The sequence below is a fragment of the Hevea brasiliensis genome, chromosome 9 (genome assembly GCF_030052815.1).
Source record: "Hevea brasiliensis isolate MT/VB/25A 57/8 chromosome 9, ASM3005281v1, whole genome shotgun sequence".
NCBI classification, from domain to species: domain Eukaryota; kingdom Viridiplantae; phylum Streptophyta; class Magnoliopsida; order Malpighiales; family Euphorbiaceae; genus Hevea; species Hevea brasiliensis.
Window position 1 is genome coordinate 703,645 of NC_079501.1, and position 24,056 is coordinate 727,700.

The 24,056-nt window shown below is 32.7% G+C and overlaps 2 protein-coding genes across 5 annotated transcripts; one reads left to right on the plus strand and one right to left on the minus strand.

Annotated features, from left to right (window-relative positions):
• Nucleotides 1–6,325: 6,325 nt before the first annotated feature.
• LOC110649275 (phospholipase A(1) DAD1, chloroplastic-like) lies at nucleotides 6,326–7,932 on the plus strand. The gene has a single exon (XM_021803782.2). The coding sequence runs from the start codon at nucleotides 6,458–6,460 to the stop codon at nucleotides 7,775–7,777; it is 1,320 nt and encodes a 439-aa protein (XP_021659474.2). The 5' UTR covers nucleotides 6,326–6,457; the 3' UTR covers nucleotides 7,778–7,932.
• Nucleotides 7,933–11,196: 3,264 nt separating this feature from the next.
• LOC110649276 (protein VASCULAR ASSOCIATED DEATH 1, chloroplastic) lies at nucleotides 11,197–20,091 on the minus strand. Of its 4 annotated transcripts, none has more exons than XM_021803786.2 (18): nucleotides 19,691–20,089; nucleotides 18,885–18,944; nucleotides 18,041–18,091; nucleotides 17,762–17,827; nucleotides 17,556–17,651; nucleotides 17,381–17,482; nucleotides 16,766–16,863; nucleotides 16,483–16,676; nucleotides 15,928–15,968; nucleotides 15,708–15,795; nucleotides 15,527–15,613; nucleotides 15,346–15,400; nucleotides 13,789–13,855; nucleotides 13,048–13,147; nucleotides 12,560–12,621; nucleotides 12,423–12,465; nucleotides 12,001–12,302; nucleotides 11,197–11,611 (listed from the first exon to the last, which is right to left on the minus strand). In XM_021803786.2, exons 1-18 carry the CDS (start codon nucleotides 19,877–19,879, stop codon nucleotides 11,609–11,611), a joined length of 1,704 nt encoding a protein of 567 aa, XP_021659478.2. In that variant the 5' UTR covers nucleotides 19,880–20,089; the 3' UTR covers nucleotides 11,197–11,608. The 4 variants fall into 4 exon arrangements, with proteins under 4 accessions (XP_021659478.2, XP_021659475.2, XP_021659477.2 ...); XM_021803783.2 differs by having other exon boundaries at nucleotides 11,197–11,578; nucleotides 19,691–20,088; XM_021803785.2 differs by having other exon boundaries at nucleotides 11,273–11,552; nucleotides 19,691–20,090.
• Between the last annotated feature and the right edge of the window lie 3,965 nt (nucleotides 20,092–24,056).

Sequence of the window (24,056 nt, forward strand, 5' to 3'; positions counted from 1 at the left end):
AAAAGTAAAAAGCATATATTTTTATTATATTTTATCTGATTTTTTTTTTTTGGAAAAGAATAAAAAAAAAAGGAAAAAAAAATAGAGAAGATATTTTTTTATTGGGTTGCTATGATAGCTCCCTCCACTCATACAAATTCCCGAACAACCAAAATTCCCTTTTCATCTATTCTTTTCATTTTCTTTCAAACTTTTTTGTCCTCCAACAAAATGTAGAATACTTAAATTCAAATATTATTAGTAAAATAAGAATAATTTAATTATAAAAATGATTTATTAAGAATTGTGATTAGAAACAGAAAGGGTAAAAATTTTCAGTGATGGAAATAATCAAGTGAATAAATAATAGCGTAGCTCGAAGCAGGTGTTGGTAAAAGTGGTAATATTAAGGGCAGTGCAAGGTCTTACCCTCAGTTGCCACTTGCTTCGAAAAGCTACGTGTTGCTAAGAAGTCCCCTGAATTGAAGCCTGTGAATCAATCTTTAACCTAAGGCGTTGCATATCAACTTGTTGAAAGAAACAAGAGAGAGAGACAAGAAAGCATGGGGAAATTTGTAGGACTCCATAATTCAGCACTGAGGGGGTAATCCCACAGACAATATTAAGCATATGACTGGGCAAAGAGAAAAAAAAAAAAGGCAGAAAGCGATGTAAGTGTCGAGCAAAGAGAGGTTGTAAGCTGCAGCACTGACCAAGACTTTGAGAAAAACAAACAGAAGAAGAGAAAACACTTAACCTTTTGCAATCGTAAAAGGTCATAGTAACTATTTTATTATTAAATACTCAAGAGAATCTTCGGTAGTATCATGATTGAAACTAAAGGGTAATAGTCGAATACTATTCAGATCTGTTCATATATAATTCATGTTTTGCACAAAAATTTCATCAAAAGAAATTGAAGCACAGAGAGAGAATCGGATTTAAAGGGACATACCTTATTCTGCTTTGCCCTAATTGCCTAACTAGGGTTCATCAGCTGCCTTTCCCATTTCTCTTAGGTTTCACTCGGGACACCCCTTTGAAATTAGACGGTTGCGTCTTGCGTGGCGTGAAGTGGAATTACACTATAAATATCCTATCGCATCTCTCTCCATTATCATAAGGAGGCTATCTAGTATGTACCCCTTCAGCCGACCCATGTTCATTTCGAGTTTTTTTTTTTTTTGTAATAAAAAAAAATAAATAATATTTTAATTTAATTAATAAAATTTTTATTCTAATCTATCCTTCCGAATCAATTGAACTCATCAGAATCATGAATATCAATTTTCAAATATTTTCGGGAGACAAAATAAATTAGTATATCGCCTTATAATAAAATTACAAGTGAAGGAAAATATAATCAGAACCTTTGTCGGCAAATAAAAATAAATAAATACCATTCCCAACCTGCCTTTATTTATTACTGTCTCTATATAAAACATCAGATGGGTTGAGATTAACATGATCAACGATGTGGGGTTTCACTGTAAATTTCTTGGTGAGGCAGGATCGTGATCGAGAAGACTCCACATATTTCTGTCTTGTTTTTTTCTATTTCGATCATTAAACAACCCCTTTTCAAAGCAGCAAATGTTTTCTTCAGGAGCAGCCATTTCCGCTGTGGCACCCGCCTCTGCTGAAGCACTGGAGCAGGAAACTCGATTGTAAAACAGGTAAGAATGAACCTTCTTATCTCATGTCCGCCAGATTATTAGGGTTTATGTATCATGCGAGATTTTTCCTTAAATTTTTTTTTAGTTAAATATGATATGTATATATATATATATATATAAGCGTAGAATAGGATGTTTTCAGCTAAAACATTTATTTTTGAGTCTGATATAACATCCAACCCTAAAGGATGAAAGGGGAAGTAAGCGCATTCGCTAATCCTGCAAAACAATTGATTACTGATAAATTTATTGCGAGGATACTTTTAATTCTTTTTAATATTTAGAATTACTACTCGAATAATTTTTTTGAAAAATAAATTTTTCCCTTAAAATAAAAGTTCCTCTTGAATTATTTTTTTATAAAATAAAAAATTTGAAAATCTTATTTTCAGGAGATTTTTTGAATATTGTTTTTATCAGTTTATTTTTTTGAAAATATTAATAAAAAGTAAATTTATTTTTAAAATCTAACTAGATTCAACTTAGGCTTAGAGGCCCAATTCTGACTTGCAATTGCATTGGTGGCTTATCTAACTTGCATCTAGCTAGCTCTTCACCGCTTTTACATTGACTAATTCATTGGATTAGCCCATGAATCACCTGAATTTAGTTCGATTAATACAGGAGTGTGAATACCAAATTGTTAGAACTGAATTGATCAGTTTGAAACTAACTCCATTATTAGTCCTAATTCGTTGGACAAGAAATTTGCACGTTAAAAATACTGCTAGTGAACTTTTCAATTATGTCAAATCAAAGGATCAATCAATTGAAAATTTTTTTATTTTTTTCCTCTTCTTTTGTTTCAAAGACAGTGTAGCTTATCACATTATCAAATGACTCAAAGAAAACATGGGCAGCTAAACTTTCTTTTTCATGATTGGCATAATAATAATAATAATAAAGATGAAGTGTTTTGTACCAAAAACCTATTAATTGATACATCCAATGTAGTAAATAATTTTACTATACATGAACTCTTGACTTTTCAAATTATTCCTTCATAATTTCAACAATTTTAAATAAGCATATGGATATTGATCCAACGAATGTAGTAAATAATTTTAACTTTATATGAACATTCCATTTTTCCGTAATATACATATGCTTTACTGTGATATATAGTAACATTCTTTTCTGGAATTTCAGTATATATATATATATAGATAGAGAGAGAGATGGATAATGGAAATTCATTATGAAAAATAAGAATACATTTTAAAATTACAAAATTATTTTTTATTATTAATATATTTATAAAAATAAAAATTAAAGTTTTCTCATAGAAAATCTATTTTTCAAATGAATATATGTGGTGGAGTGGAGTTGTCTTTAGGATAAGTCAGATTTCGAATCCGATTTCATTGAAAATTAATTATTAAAAAAAAAAATTGAAATTATTGGAGTGAAAGGTGTTTTTTTTGTTATCAGGAAATGAAGTAAAGAAAAGAGGTGGTCCCACAGATTTTAGTGGCAAGGGAATGTTTGGCATTCACTATTCACCAACCAGTTGGATTAAGCCACAATCTGTCTGCGAGAGATTAAAAGGTTTCCCGCGTAAAAAGAAGTGCCACGTGGTATATTGGGTTGAATGAGCCCAAGAATTAGTGTTATCAGATCCCAATCTCATCTTTACTCGGTTGAAGAATCGTTCAATCAATCTTTTAATTAGTAGATGATAAAAAAAAAATAACAAGGTTTGGACTTAATTCAAAGTCCAGATTTATCAAGCGAATTCAATTCATCATTACTGGCCAGATTTGATAACACTGCAAATTAAAGGATACACCACAAGGGACACAAAACAACACACAGCACACAAACCCCAATTATCTATCACCAAATAAGGTTTCTCAATAGCTTTCTTTGTGTTGAAATTTTCAGATATTTATTTCTATGCTAAAAAGAGAAAAAAGTTATCTACCAAAAGCAAAAATTAAAAAAAAAAGTATATTCTTCTCCAAATAAAGTCTCTCTCAAACCACAAATAATGTGAGGTATCCCACTATGCTTGTACGTTCCATTACAGTCATATTGATCACGTGTTAAGCTTCAATTGGTAAGAAGAGAAATGGATGTGCAAGGACAAGCTTTCTTGGGTTTCATTTGTTCTAATGCCAAATTAGAGGTAGCTTCTCAAGATAATTACCTTATTAAGATGATAAGGAAAGAAGAGAGTGAAAAATGAAGAATATCTTTGGAATATCGAAACCCATTTTCTCATGGAATTTTTTTGGGTAGATTATGAGAAGTGCACGAGGAACACATTAACGCCCACATTTCAAGTTCGATAAGAGGCATTTCACTGTCACTTCTGGCTTTGCTTTTTCTATTTTAATTTTCGCTTGTAGGCTAGCTGCCTCTCACTTCAATTTGGTCCCAAATAAATTAAGAATTTGAATCTTAGTGCTCCAGTGAAAAATTGAATGATATGCATTCCTTTTTCTCTGTGATTTGCATGACGTAGTGAACATACTATTTTATGTATAGGCTTGGCTGGGCTAGCTGTGAATTTTGGCTTAAAACAATATATGGCTCTACTTAATTAAGATCCGTTACGAAATGCAATTTTTGCATATAAAATTTAATTAATCCCACCTAATCACCATTAATTAGTGGAAACAAGCTGTGATTGATTAGATAAGACAGGATCTTTACCCATCTTATCGGATGTGATTCAAACACCTAAGAAATGATTCTGGTCATCACTTTATTCCATTGCTTCCTTGATCCATTCTGTTTCTTTCTTATCCAATTCCACCCGCCGTAAACATTGAACCCCATATATGTAAAGAGAAAGAGATGATTAATACAAAACTCATTTCCTGATTAATTATTACAAAAAGTGACATTTGCACACGTCTTGGATGATGGCACTGAGGCTAAATAACTTGTACCAACTCACCTTACATGTATCCTTAAAATGTGTCATCCCTTGCCTAAATTAGCTACCATTAGGTATCTTTCATACGTTGAATCTTTTTATTATTCTTCAACACAATTTTTTCCTTTTTAAATTAAATTCAAAGATCTTTATCTTCTTAATTGCTTAATCTAATGGCATGTGCAGTTCTTAATTTGAAGAATTCTTTTCAATTTAAAAATCAAAATGATATTCATATAAATACTTAAATTTTTAATGATAATAACATAAAAAATTACAATCCCATTTTAGATAAAAGCAAACATTTAAATAGAGATAAAAAAAAACCCAAACCTCTTAAAAGAAAACCTTGTATTTATTTGTTTTTTAAATTTGATTGAGTCACAATGTGCCAGTTGCAATTTTAGAAGAGTTAGGTGATGAAACTCAAATTAGAGACCTCTCCCACTCTTTAAGGCTACTCTTAATTGAAAAAGTCTTATATTTATTAATTAAACTAATTTTAATAAATATTGATGTTATCTGTTATTCTCGAGTGACCCAATGAATATAGTCGGATAGTAAATTGCCTAAAAATACAAAGAAAATGGGATTGGTGGCCTGGTTGCAGCTACTTCGACGCTCAAATTAAAGAATAATTAACAAAATGTATTCTAAGAGTAATGAAATAGAGTAATAGCTAGAGTTGTACTAAAACATACATGTTTAGGCACTAGGTCTATTTATGAGGTGATAAGAGATTCTCTAACGCGATTACTGGAATTCAATTGATAACTGTCAAGTCATACACTTTGGAAACGTACCTTATCAACATGATTATCAGCGGTGATCTCGCTTGTCATTTATAATGGCTTGTCCTCTGTCCACGTTAGATAGAGCCTATTTTTATCAAATTGACCTTTATCCAAATTTTGTCTTGATTAGTTTGACCGTATCATACTTGGATTTTTTAATCATTCTTATGTGTTCGAAACTGATAACGCTTAGTATCAGATCACCGCTGCTCAACTTATCTTCTTGCTACATCTATTCTTTATTTGATAATATTAAATAATGTGAGTTTAATAAATAAAAATCGATGTAAATTTTTAAATAATACTATATCCAATATAATAAATTTAAATTTCATAATGTTACGAGCATCTTTTTTTTTTTAATCTTTTATCAAGAGTATCTTCGTCTTTAAAATGATAATATGGAGTTTTGAATATAGAGCACAAGTCGCCGGGGGGGCGGGGCGCGCCGGGCCGGGGGGAAGGTACGTAACGTAGGCATCTTCCGCGTAGGCACTTATGATCTACGGATAATGTATGAGGCTCTGCTTTTCCAGTGTCAGCCAAAAAAAAAAAAAAATAATGGGGCTCCCACTGGAGGAAGCTTAGCCGAGGAGCTAACATTGAAAAGCTGAGGTAAAAGAGGGAGAGGAGGGACGCGGCCCGTGAAAGTCACGTGCCAGCAAGCACGCTTCGTTATATTGGTCAGAAAGACAAGTTTGTCATTTCCTAAAGTGTTTTGGTGGTGGGTCCCAAGTCAATATCTTCTTCAACCTAAGTTTTGATGTCCAATCATCCTATATATTATTATTATTAATTAATATGTGGATGTGAGACCCATCAATGAAGAGGGCAGCCGTTTTTCCTGTTATTTTAATTCAATCAAATCAATCGTCATAAAAAATATAAATAAGCGATAGATCGTCCCCACCTTTCCTTCTATAGTGATCCTGTCACCAATCTACACTTCTTCCCCGGCTAATCATTTTCACTATTGTGCATGCACCGCCGTCCATTTTTCTCTCTATAGTCCTTGCAATATTCCACTCCTGGATCTTGCTATAAATGTCCGCATATAGTCCTGCCAAATCAAGCAGCTAAGTAGAAACCTCCAACCCACAACAACAACAACCTTACAAATTAAAATGAGGCTTCCAGTTGGAGCTGTTAGGCCATGCACTTCACCTTCTGCTTCAAAACACCTGGAAGTCGGTACACTTCACTCTCCCACTTCCCATTTGCCTCGGAGTTTGCTTAATACCAAATTTCCAGTGCTCAGATGCTCCCGGCAGCCCAAGAACCAGTACTCGTTCTATGTTTGCGCTCTCACCGCCAACTCTGCCAAACTTGGCAAGAAATGGATGGAATATCAAGGAATCAACAACTGGGAAGGCTTGCTCGACCCGCTTGATGATAATCTGCGACGCGAGATTTTACGCTACGGTCAATTTGTTGAAGCGGCCTATCGCTCCTTTGACTTCAACCCTTCTTCCCCAACTTATGCCACCTCTAAATTCCCCAGAAACTCACTCTTGGCTAAGACCGGATTCGGCGAAACCGGCTATCGCATGACAAAAAATCTCCGTGCCACGTGTGGGCTACAGCTTCCCCGTTGGATTGACAAAGCTCCAAGCTGGGTGTCAACCCAATCCAGCTGGATTGGATACGTCGCCGTTTGCCAGGACAAGGAAGAGATTACCAGACTCGGCCGCCGCGACGTGGTTATTGCTTACAGAGGAACCGCCACATGCTTGGAATGGCTTGAGAATTTACGCGCGAATCTAAGTTGTTTACCGGACGGTAGTGGAGGGAGCAATGCTCCGATGGTAGAGAGTGGATTTTTGAGTCTCTACACATCGTGTAGAGATACGGGTCCTAGTCTACAAAACATGGTGAGGGAGGAGATAGCGAGAGTCCTGGAAATGTACGGTGATGAGCCGCTGAGTTTTACGATCACCGGTCACAGTTTGGGTGCTGCACTAGCGACACTAACAGCTTATGATATAAAGTCTAGTTTTTGTGGAAATGCACCAATGGTGACGGTAATTTCTTTCGGTGGGCCACGTGTAGGTAATAGAAGCTTCAGATGCCAGCTGGAAAATGGAGGGACAAAGATACTGCGAATAGTGAACTCAGATGACCTCATTACAAAAGTACCAGGATTTGTGATTGACAACAATGACGTGTCAGAAGAAAGCCAGGCCTTCCAGATGGCAGGATTACCAAGCTGGGTGCAGAAGCGCGTGGAGAGCACGCAGTGGGTGTATGCTAACGTGGGACGAGAGCTGCGGCTGAGCAGCAAGGAGTCACCGTATCTAAGCAAAAGAGATATTGCCACGTGTCACGAGCTGAGCACGTATCTGCATTTGGTTAACGGATTTGTGAGCTCCTCGTGTCCATTCAGAAGCACAGCAAAGAAAATGCTAAATAAACATCACAGAGAAAAGTTAGGAGCAATTAGATAATTAATTATTTTGCTTAATTAAAAGTCAAATTAAGTGTAGATATATATAGCAGAAACATAATATCTTTAGCACTGGATTGCTATATGCCACTATTCAAAACCATTTTTTAAATCTCATCACACATAATAATTTTAGGGTTTGGGTTGACATGTCAAGATTTTTTATCACTTTTTTTTTTTTTTTCTCGCCTGCTTTTCCAGGGTTGTTAGCCGTTCTTTGGAACTAAGAAGGACGAAAAAAAATAAAAGCGGCTGTGTTTATATAGGAAGAAGACAACAGTGTTAGATTCTTGAGTAAGTTTGATATCCCACACATGGCTATATATATTGGCCTATTTTTGTAGCGTATATTTGCAAAAAAGACTCGTGGAAATTGATATATCTGCAGAAAGACACATGTAATATTTATTTTCTTTTTGGTTAGATAATAAAAGAAAAATCTAAATTAATCGTTATTCGTGTTCTTTAAATTTGGATTGATATTAAAGATTGTGTACAAGTCTCTCTCCGGCCATCCATGAGACGTGCGACAACTTCTACATAACGTGGAAAACACCATATTATAATGAACAGAGGAGGATGTAGCAACTCCCAGTTTTCTGAATATTCTGCCAATATTGATTATTTCAGACACTTCTACCACAAAAGTCTATCACGACACTATCTCAAATCTTTTTCATAATCTTCCTTAAATAATATCAGTTTATGATAGCAATTGCTAAATTTTTTTTTTCCTTTAATTATTATTACTCAAGTTAGAGTTTCCTTTTACGTACTAATCATAAAATTTTAAATCTATAATATTAAAATTATTTTCAAATGAGTTCAAACGGTTCTTGATTGAGTTTCCGTTGTTTAAAATTAAAAATTTAATAATGAAAGATAATATTTATAATAATAATTAACATAAATATATGTGTTGTATAATATTGACCTTATCATAATTAATTAATTTAATTAGATATGTGTAATTTTTGTTAAATTATAAAATTAATTCTACGTTAATAATAATAATAATCTTGTAATGTGCTATAAGTAAAGATGATAAGAATTATGTCTGAACGTATGGATTCAGACACCAAATTAATTAGACATGTTTGGAGTATAATAATTAATTCCACCTGCAATCAAAGGAAGTAGAAAAATAAGGGCAGAGAGTAGAGACTTCTTCACGACCGTTAGAATGCGTGTATCTATGACCTATAAATTACACTCAATATTCATTATTTTATTATAAATAATATATTTTTTAATTATAAATTATATATTTATTAATTTTAAATAATTACAAAAAAAAAAAAATAACAGAAGAGGTTTATAATACCCTTAGATTAGCACTCACCCCATACATTCAATATAAGAACTAAAATGTTAAGTGAAAACACATAAAATAAGAATGGCTCCTCCCAAATATGGGATTAACGTGTAACAAAATTGCACTTTTTAATTAAGGCTTGAGCAGCCTTTTAATTTATTGCCCAACCAAAACCAGAAATACATTAAAACCCTAATATAAAAAAAATTTACAATTCAAAATAACTTATCAAATTCTGACCAATCCTCACTATCAAATACATGGCAATCTACTTCCACTATCATTTTTTTTTTTTAATTTTTAGAGTATTTTAAAGAGATGTTCACACTTTATGGTAATTAATTAATTTTTTTTATTCACTTCTAGACTATTTTTTTAACATAATAATAACTTAACTCCATAAAATAATAATTATTATTATTCCAATATATTTAATTTTTTAAAGAAAATTGAGGGGCCAGAGGCAACATCTTGCAGTATATTGCATTTGCAGTTTTGCTTTATATATATATAAATCAAATAGTGGCCTAAGTTTGTGTGTTATTGTTTTTAAATAAGATAATTATTATTATATTTTGTATAAGTAATTTGTCTTAAATTTTTTATGTAAAATTTTTATTTTTTAAAAAAAATTAAAATGGAGAGATTTTTTTATAAGTCCATTAACATTTGATAATATTATTATTAAAAATATTTTTATAAATATGTTTTTTTAGAGAATATTAAAATTAATATTTTAATTATAAAAGTTGAAAAAAAAATTTCTAAAAAAGATATTATTTTGATATTGCAAATTCAATCTCAATCTCAATGAGACCTATATCTCCATATCTATTGTATTGCAAATGGGATCCAACCCATTAATTTATATTTTTATTAAAAAAAAAATTGGAATTTTGAATTTAAAAAATAAATAAATAGAGCCTTAAAAAAATGTGGAACATGGGTTGTAAAATCTAGATGGATGAAAGAGTGATTTAGCGGAGCACAAAGCAGAAGCAGAAACGGAAAGAGCTGATATCTCTGTGGTTCTATCTCCGTCCCACTAAATAATAAGAGGTCCTCCAATCACTGTCAAGAATCTTCAAAATGCATGGGTAATAGAACTTCCTTATAGCCGCAGTCCGTGTTTCCACTTTCCATCATCATCAGAGTCGGTGGTCGTCTTCAACCCATTTTCGAAAATTTTTTGTCAAAATATTTGGCTTTCGGATCTTTCCACACTATTTGACACTTTCATCTTTTCCTCAATTGAAACTTGCAGTATCCGCTTGATGCGATTTTTAGACCAATCATACCCTCGTTTGGATACTCTCCCCCAAAATTTTTAGGAGTGAGTTTTACACTCAAATGGTTACTAAGAACATATGACATGAAAGTTATAGATAAAGATCGAAAAGGTATTTAATGTAAGGAGATGGCCATACAAAAAATCAATTTACTTTATATTCAAAAGTAGTAATTATTAACTTTACCTAACCCCTCAAATCTACTAACTCAAAGCAACAAACTTCAATAGAATATTATAAATCCACGCCTACAGAATAGACTTATATGGTCGTTGCATAATTATGATCAATTATTGGGTCGTTGCATCATGCGGAACTTCTAATTTCTGACTGAAAAGGGAACTACACAGTAGTAGGAATATTCGAAATTCCAAGTTGCAATGAGTAGACAGAAAAAAAAATATCCCAGTTTTTTAGTATTAATTTGTAAAATTTATTTACAATTCCATATTTTCATATTTGAATCAAAAAAAATAAATTTCAATTATGCAAATTCAGCGTTACATAATTCAGTATGACAATATTGAATTCTATTAAAATAGATAAAGTTTTTGGAGAGAGGGTCGATGAAGTGAGAGGTTCGAGGGTGCAACGTGGGAGGTTCAAGTAGGAGAGGAGATGAAATTAAAATAAAATTAAAGTTTTTGTTTTTTTTTAAACCAAGAAGAAAATAATAATTTGAATTTCAAATTAACTAATTGAATAATTTTACAAAATCAGGCTACCGTTAACAAAATTTCAAAAACTGCGACTTCTGGGTCAAATTTGAGACTGTTTCTGAATTTAAAAAAAAAAAAAAAAAAAAAAAAAAACAAGTAGAGTTTCACTTTGGCCGTCAATTATTTACTGTAAACTGTCCAAATAAAAAACCAGATAATTTTGAGGGAAAAAATGAAAAGCAAAAAGAACATTTACTAACAAGAAATTGTGATGTATACAAATTGGGTTATTTACGCTTTCTAAGACTATCAAGATCTTTCAACTGTGCTTTCAACCAATTGTGCTCATGCCGCAATCTTTCCAGCTGCGCTTCAACCATAAACATCCCATCCTTAAGGTGGTGCATCCGCCTCTCTAACCAAGCCACAGCTTCAGCTGATCTTTCGCCTATTCCACCACCCATGCTGCCTATGTAATAGTTTCCCGAAGGAGCCACATGAACATTTTGGGGTCTGTTCAATAGGACAAGTATGCTCACCTAAAATCAAAAATTGAGCTCAATAGAAGGCTACTGTCATAATGATAAGACGGGGTCAGATAATTTACACACAAAACCATGAGCACAGGAAAAAGCTATTTTGCAACAACTACTGGTCATTTCAAATTATGAAGGTAGTGACTCGTATAAGGAATCCAGTCTCTGATTGCATAGAACAACAAGTGCCTAGCCCAGTGAGATGTGGAATAAAAACCCCTTCTTGGACGAAGGAGCTTGTTGAACAATGCTAAAGTTTGTGGGGTAAGACTAAGCAGCACAAATAACTTTGCATAAGGCACATGACATAGTTTAGCCACAGAACCAACAAGGTAGAAAACATCATGCCACATTCTTTCATTAAACCGTACAACTGTATTAAAACATCCTCCGATCACTGTAAGGAATGATACGTATTTGCGTACCTGCATCAGGATGATAACAGCGAATGCAACAACTAAGATCATGGTAACTTGGCTCTGGCTTTTCAAATATTTACAGAATTTTGCCACATATTCTCCTAACAAAGATGCATCTGATGTAGCATTCATGAAGTTTCCTTGCACGAGGTTACCAACCCTTTCATTGACATCCAATAAACCAGACACATGTGCCAGCCTTCCATGGTCATTTAACTGGCTTGTTGACCTTTCCAAGGCTTCCCCAGTCTTCACTTCACTTTCCAAATTCACTTCACGATTCTGAATCACACTAGTAGCACGACCTTCTGCTCAAGTAAGTGACAACATTATCAAAAGTTAATGATTGCATTCTCTTCAATATATCCCAAAGCACAAAATATCAAGCACATTAGAAGCTTGTTTAAATTAATCATCGCCCTTTCAACCTTCTCGTCTTTCAAGGTTCTTCTGCTTCAACAATTCATGTGCCTGAAAGAATAGTCAATATGCAAACTCAACACATAGTCCAACCAAGATAAAGAGAAATTTCAGCCACATACGCCAAGAGAGATGACAAAATTACCATATTTATCCATAATGCATAAGCTTCACGACACTCTTCCAAGGTAGACTGCACTATTTTCCCTGTACGAGTGTGGAGACGCTTGGTATCAAAACTTTTTCATATTTATGGGTATGCGTAGAAAATAAATGATATACTGAAGAGTGACTTTTTTATCTTCTCATTTTTAAAAGTTTCACTTTTTAGTCCTTTTTAAATACAAAAAACAATGTTCCAAATCCTTTAGGACAGTTAACAGTGATGACCACACAGAACAACAAAGCAGTTTTTATGGATTCCCTGAGTTTATAATGTCAAAAGCAGCTCCATTACGCAAATTTATTTTGTAGAAGCACATTTGGCACACAATGAAAAAGGATAAGGATAATCAGCAGTGAAAGAACAGCATATAGTAATCCAATAATATTTGAATGAAAATTATGGACCAAAATAATCAAGAAGATCCATATCAATAAACAGGTAATAATGGAAAAAAGAAAAAGAAAAACCTTTGAAAACAGTTTTCTTGCTGAATGCCACATCCACATATATCCGCAAAATACAGCCTTCTTTTGATTCATCACCATCTTTAACTATGTCCCATAGCCCCTATTAAACCAGATACCATATCACATCAGAATTCCACTAGATTTTCAGAATGTTAATTTCAGTTTAATGAATGCATTAAATTGCAAGGAACTATACTGTTTAAATTGCTTAATCACAAAGATTTCAACATTTGTTAATTTCCATTACTGCAAGGTATGACTGTTTACAGACTCCGTCTGATGAACCTAAAATAATTCACATCAAATCTGGAAGAAGGAAGTAGGCGAGGAAAGAGATTGAAGAAAATGAAAAGGTGGGGAAGGGAAAAAGAAAACAGTATCCTTCTATCACACCTGCTTGTTACATACATGAATAAATCAGCGACCATGACGCTATAGAATCTTGGCTATGCCACGATTTGCCAATTCCCAAAGTCCCAACACATCTCAATAACCTCAGACCTCAACATTCAAACTCCAATGGATAAACAGATAAACATTTCTCATTTCATCATAGTCCATTAATCCTTAACATTAAAAACAATGCCATGACTCGTATAGTCATATTCTATTTCTTAAATACATAACATACATATTTGAAATGATAGGACATTTTGAAAATGTAAACACATTGAAAAGTAGAGAAGCCAAAATATTATATGCATTCACTATGTGTCACAATGGCTCAGCAATAGATTGTACCTCAACACGAAAATAATCTCCATATGGTACATCATTGATCTCTTGTGACGTCTCAATAACCAAATGACTGGCAAAAACAAAGAAAAGTAGACCGTAAAACAGAGCAAATGAACAGGATAAATCATAAAGCACATAGCCTCCAAAAATATTACAGATGCCAATTGATGCAGATGAGGACAAGATGTCAATGATTTGTTCTTTTCAATTTAATTCATAATTATGAAAAATTTATGATTGAGGAGGTTAGTAGAAAGATAATTTGGTATTTTCTCACCAATTTTTCTATTTGTAAGTTTATCTTGTTTCACAAAAGTTGTTTTGCTACTTGGAATCTATCAGCATTTACCAGAATCTCAGCAAGTAGGACTCTGACCCTAATTTTGTCTATTATCATTCCTTTCCCCTCCTTACATTTCTTGTCAAATTGCTTTAGTATGGGATTATGGATTCTACATCATAAATAATTGACAATAATGCAACCAAAGCAGTTAGTTTGCAGCAAATACTTCAGCACATGCCGACACCTCATCACCATTCCTAGTCTTGTGGTTGTGGCAGAACATGTAATCATAACATATACCTATGCTGAAAAGGACAACAAACAAACTAGCAGAATTTTCCCCACACAATTTCAGTATTACTTTCAACCAACTTTACATCGACCAACATAATATAAAGATGTAAATGTTAGTTATGGAGTTAATAAGCACACATGATCAGTAATTTCATCGCATGCAACTCAACCCAAAAGTGGCAACACACAAACTATCAGCATGTGCTCAAGGTCCATGTACAGAGAAAACCTAGATTCCAAATTTTCAGGTGTAGGGTTTGCTATTGTGGAAAAAATTCAAAACTAACTGCTGAATTTATCAAACCATGAGATCTATTAGCTCATCCCTAGGGCCATATATCTCTGTCTCTGCATAACTTATCCAAGGGATCTAACTACAGCACCATCATTCTTATACCATCACAATGGACAACCAAATTGCCAAGGCCATCTATTCAAGAATCATCACCTCCACTGGATATAAAAATGCACACTTCAAAAGAATTAACCAAGCCAATTAGAGTCTTCAAAGATTTTAAATCTTTTCATACAAAAAGCATGGTGAAATTTAAATCTTTCAAGGATTTTTCATTATAACATTTCAGAATGTTCATTCATAAACATTTTATCACATCAAGTTCTAAAAAACCTTCATTCATCCTATATCAACAACATGCCAGCTAACTCAAGTCATAAAACAGTAGTTAAGCGAGAAAATTGACATTCAAAAACCCTTCTCTGCATATCCAGTAGTTGAGTGAAACAAGATAAGCTCTTTTGATGTAGTGAGGAACACAGTAGTCTCAACTTCAGGTCTCAATAAGACAAATTACTATTTCAATGGTTCAGAAAACCTAATCCAGACCATAAAAAGAAGATGCTGCCATTACACCATTAAGATTATTTCCCTATTGTACTGCTCCTCTACTTCCATTTTAAAAACATAGGTTGATGGAATGACAAAACAATGCAAACACAAAATATATGCCATAACAAATAAGAACCTGTTTCTGTATATTTGAAATTTCTGGACCTCCTGGCAGCTGCCAAATTTTGCACCTTTTAATGAACATAACAAATTAATGATAATATAATCAGTTCATGAAAAATAACAACATCAATCCATATATATCAAACTTAGATTTCAAGTTAACAAATAAATAAACAGGTAATGCAGGTCAATACCAAAATAAAGTTTTATTGGATGTTGAAATGACACATCACGAGTATGCCCAAACTTCTCCTGTGGGTACCACAAAGAGCACCTGAATTCTGAAAAGTACAATTTTTACTGAACAAACTAAAGATGCAATAGAAATTTACATCTCTAGGATATCTACCATACTCATCCAAATTCAAGCGTTACCTTTATCTCCACATCTTTTATGGAAAGATTCAACAAACTTTCTAGCACCATCTGAAAAGAACAAATTAAAAAACTCCTCTATCTTTATCTGCAGTCCATGAAATAAAGTAAAATCAGCAACCAAAAAAACCAGCATGGCAATTGTTATTGGATCTTATATCAGTAATTATACAAAAGTATGTTTAGAAATGAAAATGATAGCACATAATTGCAACAATACCGGAAATTTTGTTTCCCCTACTCTTGTATATGATTTTCGAACTGCATATCAGAAACAGCCAGTTCAGATTATCAGGGAACACCTATAATGATGAAGAATATGACATGTATAAAACAAAAAATGTAGGCTCACACAAATCATCATCAAAACTCTCAACATCAATCAATACCCAAAGAAGCAACATTTATGCTTTATATGGAAACCTAGCTATCCAACCCCATGATCCATATCCAAAGGGCCCTATAGCAGAACACTCATCCCACAATTGCTGTGAGCCACTACAATTTTCCTTCATAGTGTACCCTCTTCATTTCCAAACCTCCACCACACATTAAAAAAATCTGGTAAGTCTAAACGCTACAAACTTCTTAGTGTTGAAATTTCCAATTTTTTGCAGTACAACTTCAAGAAACAATAAACTAGAGAATGGAGACGAACCATATTCCTGACAACCATGATGATCATTAAAACAATATAGCCATCAAAATGATCCAGCATTTTGTATGGAAAACAACAAAAGCCACAATTAAAAGTTACAGGAAAAAGTTGACTAACTCTCAGGTGCATCAGTTTCCTCCTCATTCCATGTCCAAGTTTCAACTGAAGATGAAGAGTCGATATATCCAACTCGTTCAACATCCCGTTCCACATTATCTTGTGTCTCTGTAAGTGTTACTGAGACACTGTCATTCTCAACTGAGGAAGGGGGTGAAAGCTTATAGTCATTTGAAGGAGAAGTATCCTTATCCCTGAATCACATGAATGCAGTTGATCTATAATAAATTCTTCAAGAAAAATCAGACACGACTAGTATATATTTATATAGCTCATAAAATACCTGGCACTGGAATCCAATTCATTGACTTCTTTAAAGCTATCCACCTTTTCAATTACAACAAGTCCATCATCTTGACCATTAGACACAGATATTGATTCCTGATGTAAAATAAGTTTTTTTTTTTTTAAAAAAAAAAAAAACTCAACAGTCAACTACAAGTTTCATCGTCCAATTATGCACAGAAGAAAAATCCACGCAATAGCTATATAGTGTTTAATGTCGTCTTATAAGGTCTGTTAAAGAGTCAAATGTTTGTTCCTTCATCTCAAATCCAGAAGACTACAAATTCCCAGAAATGTGGCCTTCATGGAATCAGAGTGATTCACTGAGTGTGATATTTTCTAATTTCTCAGCTGAAGGAATTAGAGAGAGAGAGAATTCTCAAAAGTGCAGCTATATATTTGCGTTCATTCATGATCTTATTTATTATGGATGAGACATTGGCATAACTTTGCAGTTCTAAGCTTTGCAGTCTGATATTTGATTTTAATTTTTTTCCTACACTGGTGCTCATTTGTTTAATTGCAGCGTCACTTGGTACAGCACCTTCTGTTGGAATCTATCAATAAATGTATTACAATATAAAAAATGAGAAATTGTCAAAGATTAGAACACCTGATGTTCTGGTATTGCTTTAGCACCATTGCAATGCTGCAACCATCCATCATTGATGAGCTTGAAAGCTTCATCACGGGATAGGAATGACGCAAAGAAGTACTGCCAAATCAATAACCGCATTCAGATATTGCAGATGTAATACCAAGGATACATACACCAGATTTGGCAGTACCTTTCTCCCTCCGCCAAATATTTCTATTGCATTAGGGAATATTCCAGCTGTCTTGGCTCTTTTCACACTTGTAATTTCAATAAAGGGAATTATTTTCTGGAGCACAAACTCATCAAAAGTTGCCATAATGATAAAGTGAGAATAAAAACTATAAAAGCACATAGACCAGTCAAAAAACTAGAAATATAATCAATGTTCAAACTCACCTTTGTCTCAAATCCAAAAATGTTGGAGTAAAAACAAATATAGCTCGTAAAAAGATACATATGCCCCTGCAGCACATACATAACTACTTAATGCATAAATAATAGGAAATGCAGTAAGCCTCTCTCCAGAAAAGTTAAAAGATTCTATAGGGCAAAAATTGTAGCACAAACTCAGTATGCCATCATTACCCAAGTATGTCCTTAACCAAAAGTTAAGATCCAGTAGAATAGTCAGAAAAATAGTGCAACATCGCCCCTTATTATTATTATTAGAATTACCTGAAAAAGAATACTCTCCTGGAATGCACAATTAAAATCCTGTACAAGGGCCTATAAGAAAAAGAGACAAAAAGGAAAACTTTAGACAAGTCTTCAGAAGAATAAAGAAAACCCTTCAGAACTGTTAAGTCAAAAATATTCTGAGGGAGAAATTGAGAGGCAGATGCATTCAATTAAAGGCATAATAAGAATTGTTAACCCTGAGAACTGTTATACATAATTACATATTTCAATGCAAGGTATAATAAGTTCAATACGCATAATTCACAAAAACACACATCACTGAAACGCAAATAAAATTAAGGGCATCAAAATCAAATAAGCAATTAACTCCATAGTGAAGATGTTGTAACAGTTTTAAGATGACAGTCAGCAAACTATCATATTTGCACACAGACACACACTAACACACCATAATAGCTACTTCCATTAATTTTCTTCTTCTTTTCTCTCAAACTATCACATCTGCACACAGACACACACTAACACGCTATAATTATTACTTCCATCAATTTTCTTCTTCTTCTTCTTCTTCTTCTTCTTCTCTCTCTCTCTCTCTCTCTCTCTTTTCTTTTTTAATAGATTCATCTACTTTATCATTAAAAAGAAAATTCATAGTTTTTCTAAAATATTATGAACCTTCAAATATTCCTAGATTTCAATTCAAATTAATTAATGAATTTTATTTATTATAAAAATTCTTAATAATACTTACTAAAAAAAATTTCAGGTAAGTGCAAAGTAAACGGAGCTGAATGGATAAATTTAAGATGAGCAATCCCACTGAATTCCAAGGAATAAAACATGTAGAAAACATTATCATCCATAGACTAAAATCACTTACTTCCTCAGATGGAAGACGGAAAAGTTGTCGGTACTCTTCACTCCTCAATAATGCCAACGGCTGTACAAAGAGCAAAAACAAGGGAAGATTAGTGTCCAAGATCAGGTATGGGAGACGCTCAAGGGTAGAAGGAAAAGCTCAGTCAAAAGCTGGCAAAGACGTTCTGATCAAAGCTGAGGTACAGGCTATTCCCATCTAGATTTGACAAGTTTTTACAATCTGACAATTATCTCAGTTTCATACCAATAATAGCATATAAAAAGCAGACATAAATATACAAATTACGGATCAAACTAACAATATTTCATAACTATATAACGTATTACTAAAATTATTAAATAATCATCAGAGATCTTTACTCTTTATGATTTCTCCTAAAATATTTTAGAAGACAATCTCTGTTCTGTAATCATTTTATGCAATGTACAACCACGCATGAGAGAGGATTGTGTAAAACTAACCGAGTATTAACAGGGACAAAAATAAAGAACTATTCATAAGTGAATGCAATTCAATTCCTACCCTAACCAAACAAGTCCTCAGTACTTTAATTGTCCCCCATTTTGCTTCATAAAAAAATGTTGTTCTAATCATCTTGAATGAGATTATATCTAAAATGGCAGACATAATCTGATAATGTGCATCCTCTTCTCATCATAAAATTAGATTAAAGAAAATTAGCATAACTGCAGCTATCTTAAAGAATCTAATTTAAAATGCGAAATTAGATTATAACTTAAAACACAATCAACCGCTAGGTAAGTACACATTAGGAAACTCGACGCGTCCAATTGAAGGAGAAGTACCTGAATATCGCCATCGCGGTTTGGGTTTGGAGAAGAATTGGAGTGGTCGGTTAGATCAGGCGTGTCGGCAGCGGAGAAAAGAGAAGATGGGGAAGACAATTCGGAAGGCAAGTCAGAAGTAGATTTTGAAGCAGAAGGCTCCATTGGCAGGGGATCAATCCCCTCTGCGGTTTCTGAGGCCACTGCCATGGGAGTTTGATTCCAGAATTAGGAAGCTTGGAGAAAGGAAAATGAAATTTGATCGAAGAGAGAGTGAGAGGTGGTTGGGGGTGTTCCCAGCTCTTCGCCAACGTCCAAACGGTGGAATATTCGGTTTAAGCCGCCGTTGCAGTCAATCCCACTGCACAAAGAAGTCTTATTGCGGGACGTTGACCCATTAACATGTGGCTCGCTGCCCATGAGCCATGACTTCCCATATGGCCTGCCGTTAAGACAAGAAACTCTTTTTAATCTCAACTGTTGGCGTAAGAACACGCTTTTTTTTTTTTTAGTAGGCTGGCGTGGGACTCTTTAATTTTTCTAATATTTTAATTATTAATTAAAATTTCATTCATATAATTTGAAAAATATAATAGTCTCCCTTTTATATTTATATTTTAAATTATTTAACTTTTTATTTTTTTAAATCTTAAATTATTTAATTTCAATAATAATAATTTCATTTCCTTTTAAATATATTAATTAATAAAAATTTTAATTTAAACTGAACAAATAAAATAAAGAGTAAATGAAATAAATTTATATAAATCAAATAATATTTTTTTTTAAATAAGAGAATCATATAATTAGTTTTATTAAAATAAATAAATTAAATAATATTTTTTTCTATTTGTTAATATAACTTTGAAAATAAAATTTATTAAAAAAATAGAGTATTGAAAGCATTTTTTTTTAGTTAATAGGCTTAATTTTTTTATACACTTTTAGTTTAAAATAGAAATATTTTTAAAAATTTAATTGCATTTATAAATTACTCATTCTAATCAAGTTCTGCTCAATTTGTCACTAGAAAATATACCCTCTATGATACTAGTTAATTAATCTCTCCACTCCTAAAAAATTATTAAGTTTATTCGAAATATATAATTTTAATGCTCTTTAAAATCACATGTATATGAATTTCTTCATAAAAAAAAAAAAAAAGATAATCGATGAGTGGATCAACAATATTCATTTTATTTTTTGCCCTCTCTTGATATTTTTCCATACACACACTCTCTCTCTCGCCAAAATTTCTCCATCCTCTCTCGCAAAAGCATTTTAATGGCGCCTTTCACTTGCCCCCTCTCTCTCTCTCTCTGTTCACATTGTCTCGCTCTCTCACCCAAAGTTTCTTCCTATTCTCTCTCTCTCTGTCTCTCTCTCTCTATATGTATGTATGTATGTTAGGTTTACTATAACATGCAAGAGCAGTAGAAACAATAAAATTTTCAAACCCAAGAGAAGGATTAACTTGAAGTAACTTATGGAGTGAGGAAGACAACAAGCAAAAAGTTGAAGTCAATTACCTAGAACACTTTTAATAATTTTCTTGAATTAAGATAACCAATTTCTCTTAGCTGTATTGTAGTAAATGATCAATTGTTTGTCCAGCCTCTAATATCAAAGTGAAGAAATCTCTAAGACCACCTTGAAAAAAGGGGTAAGAGAAAGTGAGAGTCCTAAATCTCTGTGATAGTTGAGTAGAAAGAATTGCAGGAACTTTATTTTGGCTCTCCAATAAGTCTCACAAGATATTTTCTCTCTATTACTAACACCTTTTTGTATGCGTCAAGTTTTAGTAATTATAATTTAACACATTAAATTAACTAATTATAAATTGACATTTTCAATTAAGTCCAACTTAATAACCCATTTTAATTATCCAATAACAATCTATTTGTGATTAAATTATATTTGTAGATCATTATTGACATCTATTAATGTATAATAATCATCCAAATATTAGAAATTGTTAAGATAATTTGACAAACCTTTCAGTGAGCAATTTATCAGTGTAATTAATATCTTTCATCATAACATTCTGATTTATACATTGATACATGGAATGTATCTGCTATATGTAAATTATTTTTGTTCTTATAGTGTGATTGATTAATTAAATAAAATTCTAAATAAGATTAATCTTATTATACTTTGTATAATGATTTAACAATTCACACTAGCCAAAAATACTTGGAACATCACCTCTAATTGCCTATGGCAATGAATCCTATATTGACAATTAAAAATCTCCATACAATTTATACTATATCTAATAGCAGCCACATTTACTATCCATATAAAACGATGACATGTGAGCAATATCAAACATATACAAGATAACTTAGTATTTCAAGTCAAAGAATCATTTACACAATTGTCACGTAAGTCGTTCCATAGACATAAGTAAACTTCTATATAGAATTATCGTGCGGGTTAATTCAATAAAATTGTCGCTACAAGCACCTACATATTGGTTTTGGATGTCTCTCATACCTTAACTTAATGAGAATTGCTACTTCTTTTCATAAAAAAAAAAATGTAACGTATATTGGTTTTCACAATTAGATCAATGTTCAGGAACATTTTAAAATAATACTATAATGCAATTGGAATCTCATGAATATAATCATATTATAATTTCCATTACGATGCATAAGAGTCGTATAAACTTTAGGCCCGTTGAGAAAATCACTTTTTTTAGATATATTAATTAAACAGTATTAAAAAATAATTTAAAATTAAATTTGATAAGTTTTAGTCATGAGAACGCTAAATTAACAAAATAATTTTTTTTCCGAATTACTTTTTTCAACAGGATCTAAAATAATGTTTTTATTCAAAAAAATAGTTTTATGCCTCAAAACACAATGTCAAACAGGGCATTTATCTTTACTCAAAATTCGTTAATACACATTAAAATTAACATATAACTAAGTGATCACACCTACAATCAACACATCGACTACAGTGCACAAATAATATATTTTCTAAAACATCTATTTATCATCTTTTTCTCACTCTCTTATTCTCTTTTCCCTTTTATCTCAACCTCCTCATCATATCCAAACTTGAGAGAGATCTATAATGACAAACGAAATCAACAAATATCACAAAATCATGAACTATATACCATAAATCAAACCCACAAATTAAAATTTAAAAAAAAAGGATAGATTGTAAATTACTAATTTGCAAATCCTATTACTAATGACATCAAATGAATGCTGTAAACCCCATAATGAGAGTTGTAACGCCATTACTGATTTTAAAAATGTATGTCGAATATTCCAAATTCCTCAATTAAAAATTCAATTCCTTACTCAAAACTCAATTCTTCAATCAAGTAAACTAAAAACAACAATAATAAAGACAAACATTGTGAAGTCGATGGTTTCAAATTTTGTGCCGCCAATAAAAAATAAGAAAAATCTGACGACACGTCGATTATTTGAGCATGAATGATAAGGAGATTAATACATCTATGAAAAAGCTAAATAAGAAGGACAATTGAGTAGATATTCTGATTTCGAATGTGACAAAGGTCAGAGGAAAACTAAGGAAGTCGATGGAAAGAAAAGCAACAACAACACCACCACCAAAGAGAGGGACGGGAAGGGGTCAATTTGCAAGGACACTAGGAGGGGCCGCAAGGCAGGGTAACTCCATATTTTTTAAAATAAATTATTCATAAATAATATATAATAATATATTTTTTTTGCGTGAACTATATTCATATTTAATGGGCTAAGTACTTAATATAAATAATTTAATTCGTAATAATGAAATCTCATCGTTTATCAACCAAAGTAATCTCATCTTAATCTCATCGCCCATCTATACTGTACAGGGTTGTTTGAAGGCTATAGAATGCAGAGAGCAACGCATATAACTGGCAGTAAGCAAGTTCATTCATTGGCAAAAATTGGAGTTTGCTCAAGGGCTGGACTGCTATGTCTAAGTTCCTTTGACAATTAATAGCCCCAGTTAGGAACAATGGACTTTCAGACCCAAACAAATCAAATCATTTGAATTGCTTCGCTGTTTGAAGGTGGCCCATGTAGCCTTTTTTCATATTTAATAGCTCTGTCAGTACTATTTTTTTTACTCTGAGGATTATCACACAATTCTGTTCAGCGCTTACCAAAGCCAAATATGGGCCGGTGCGGTCGTCTGAGTCAAATCTAGAATCGGAAATAGTCAATGATTTTGAAGATCGAGTCAAATCGAATCTGTGGTAACGTAGAATCAATCCCCATTAGGAGGTTTTTTGCACCTTAAAGCGAACTGGAATCAATAATTTGGTTTGTTGATTCAATATAATTTAAATATAAAAATCAACTTTAGAACGTATCATGTGGCATCGAAGACTAAGTTGAAATCA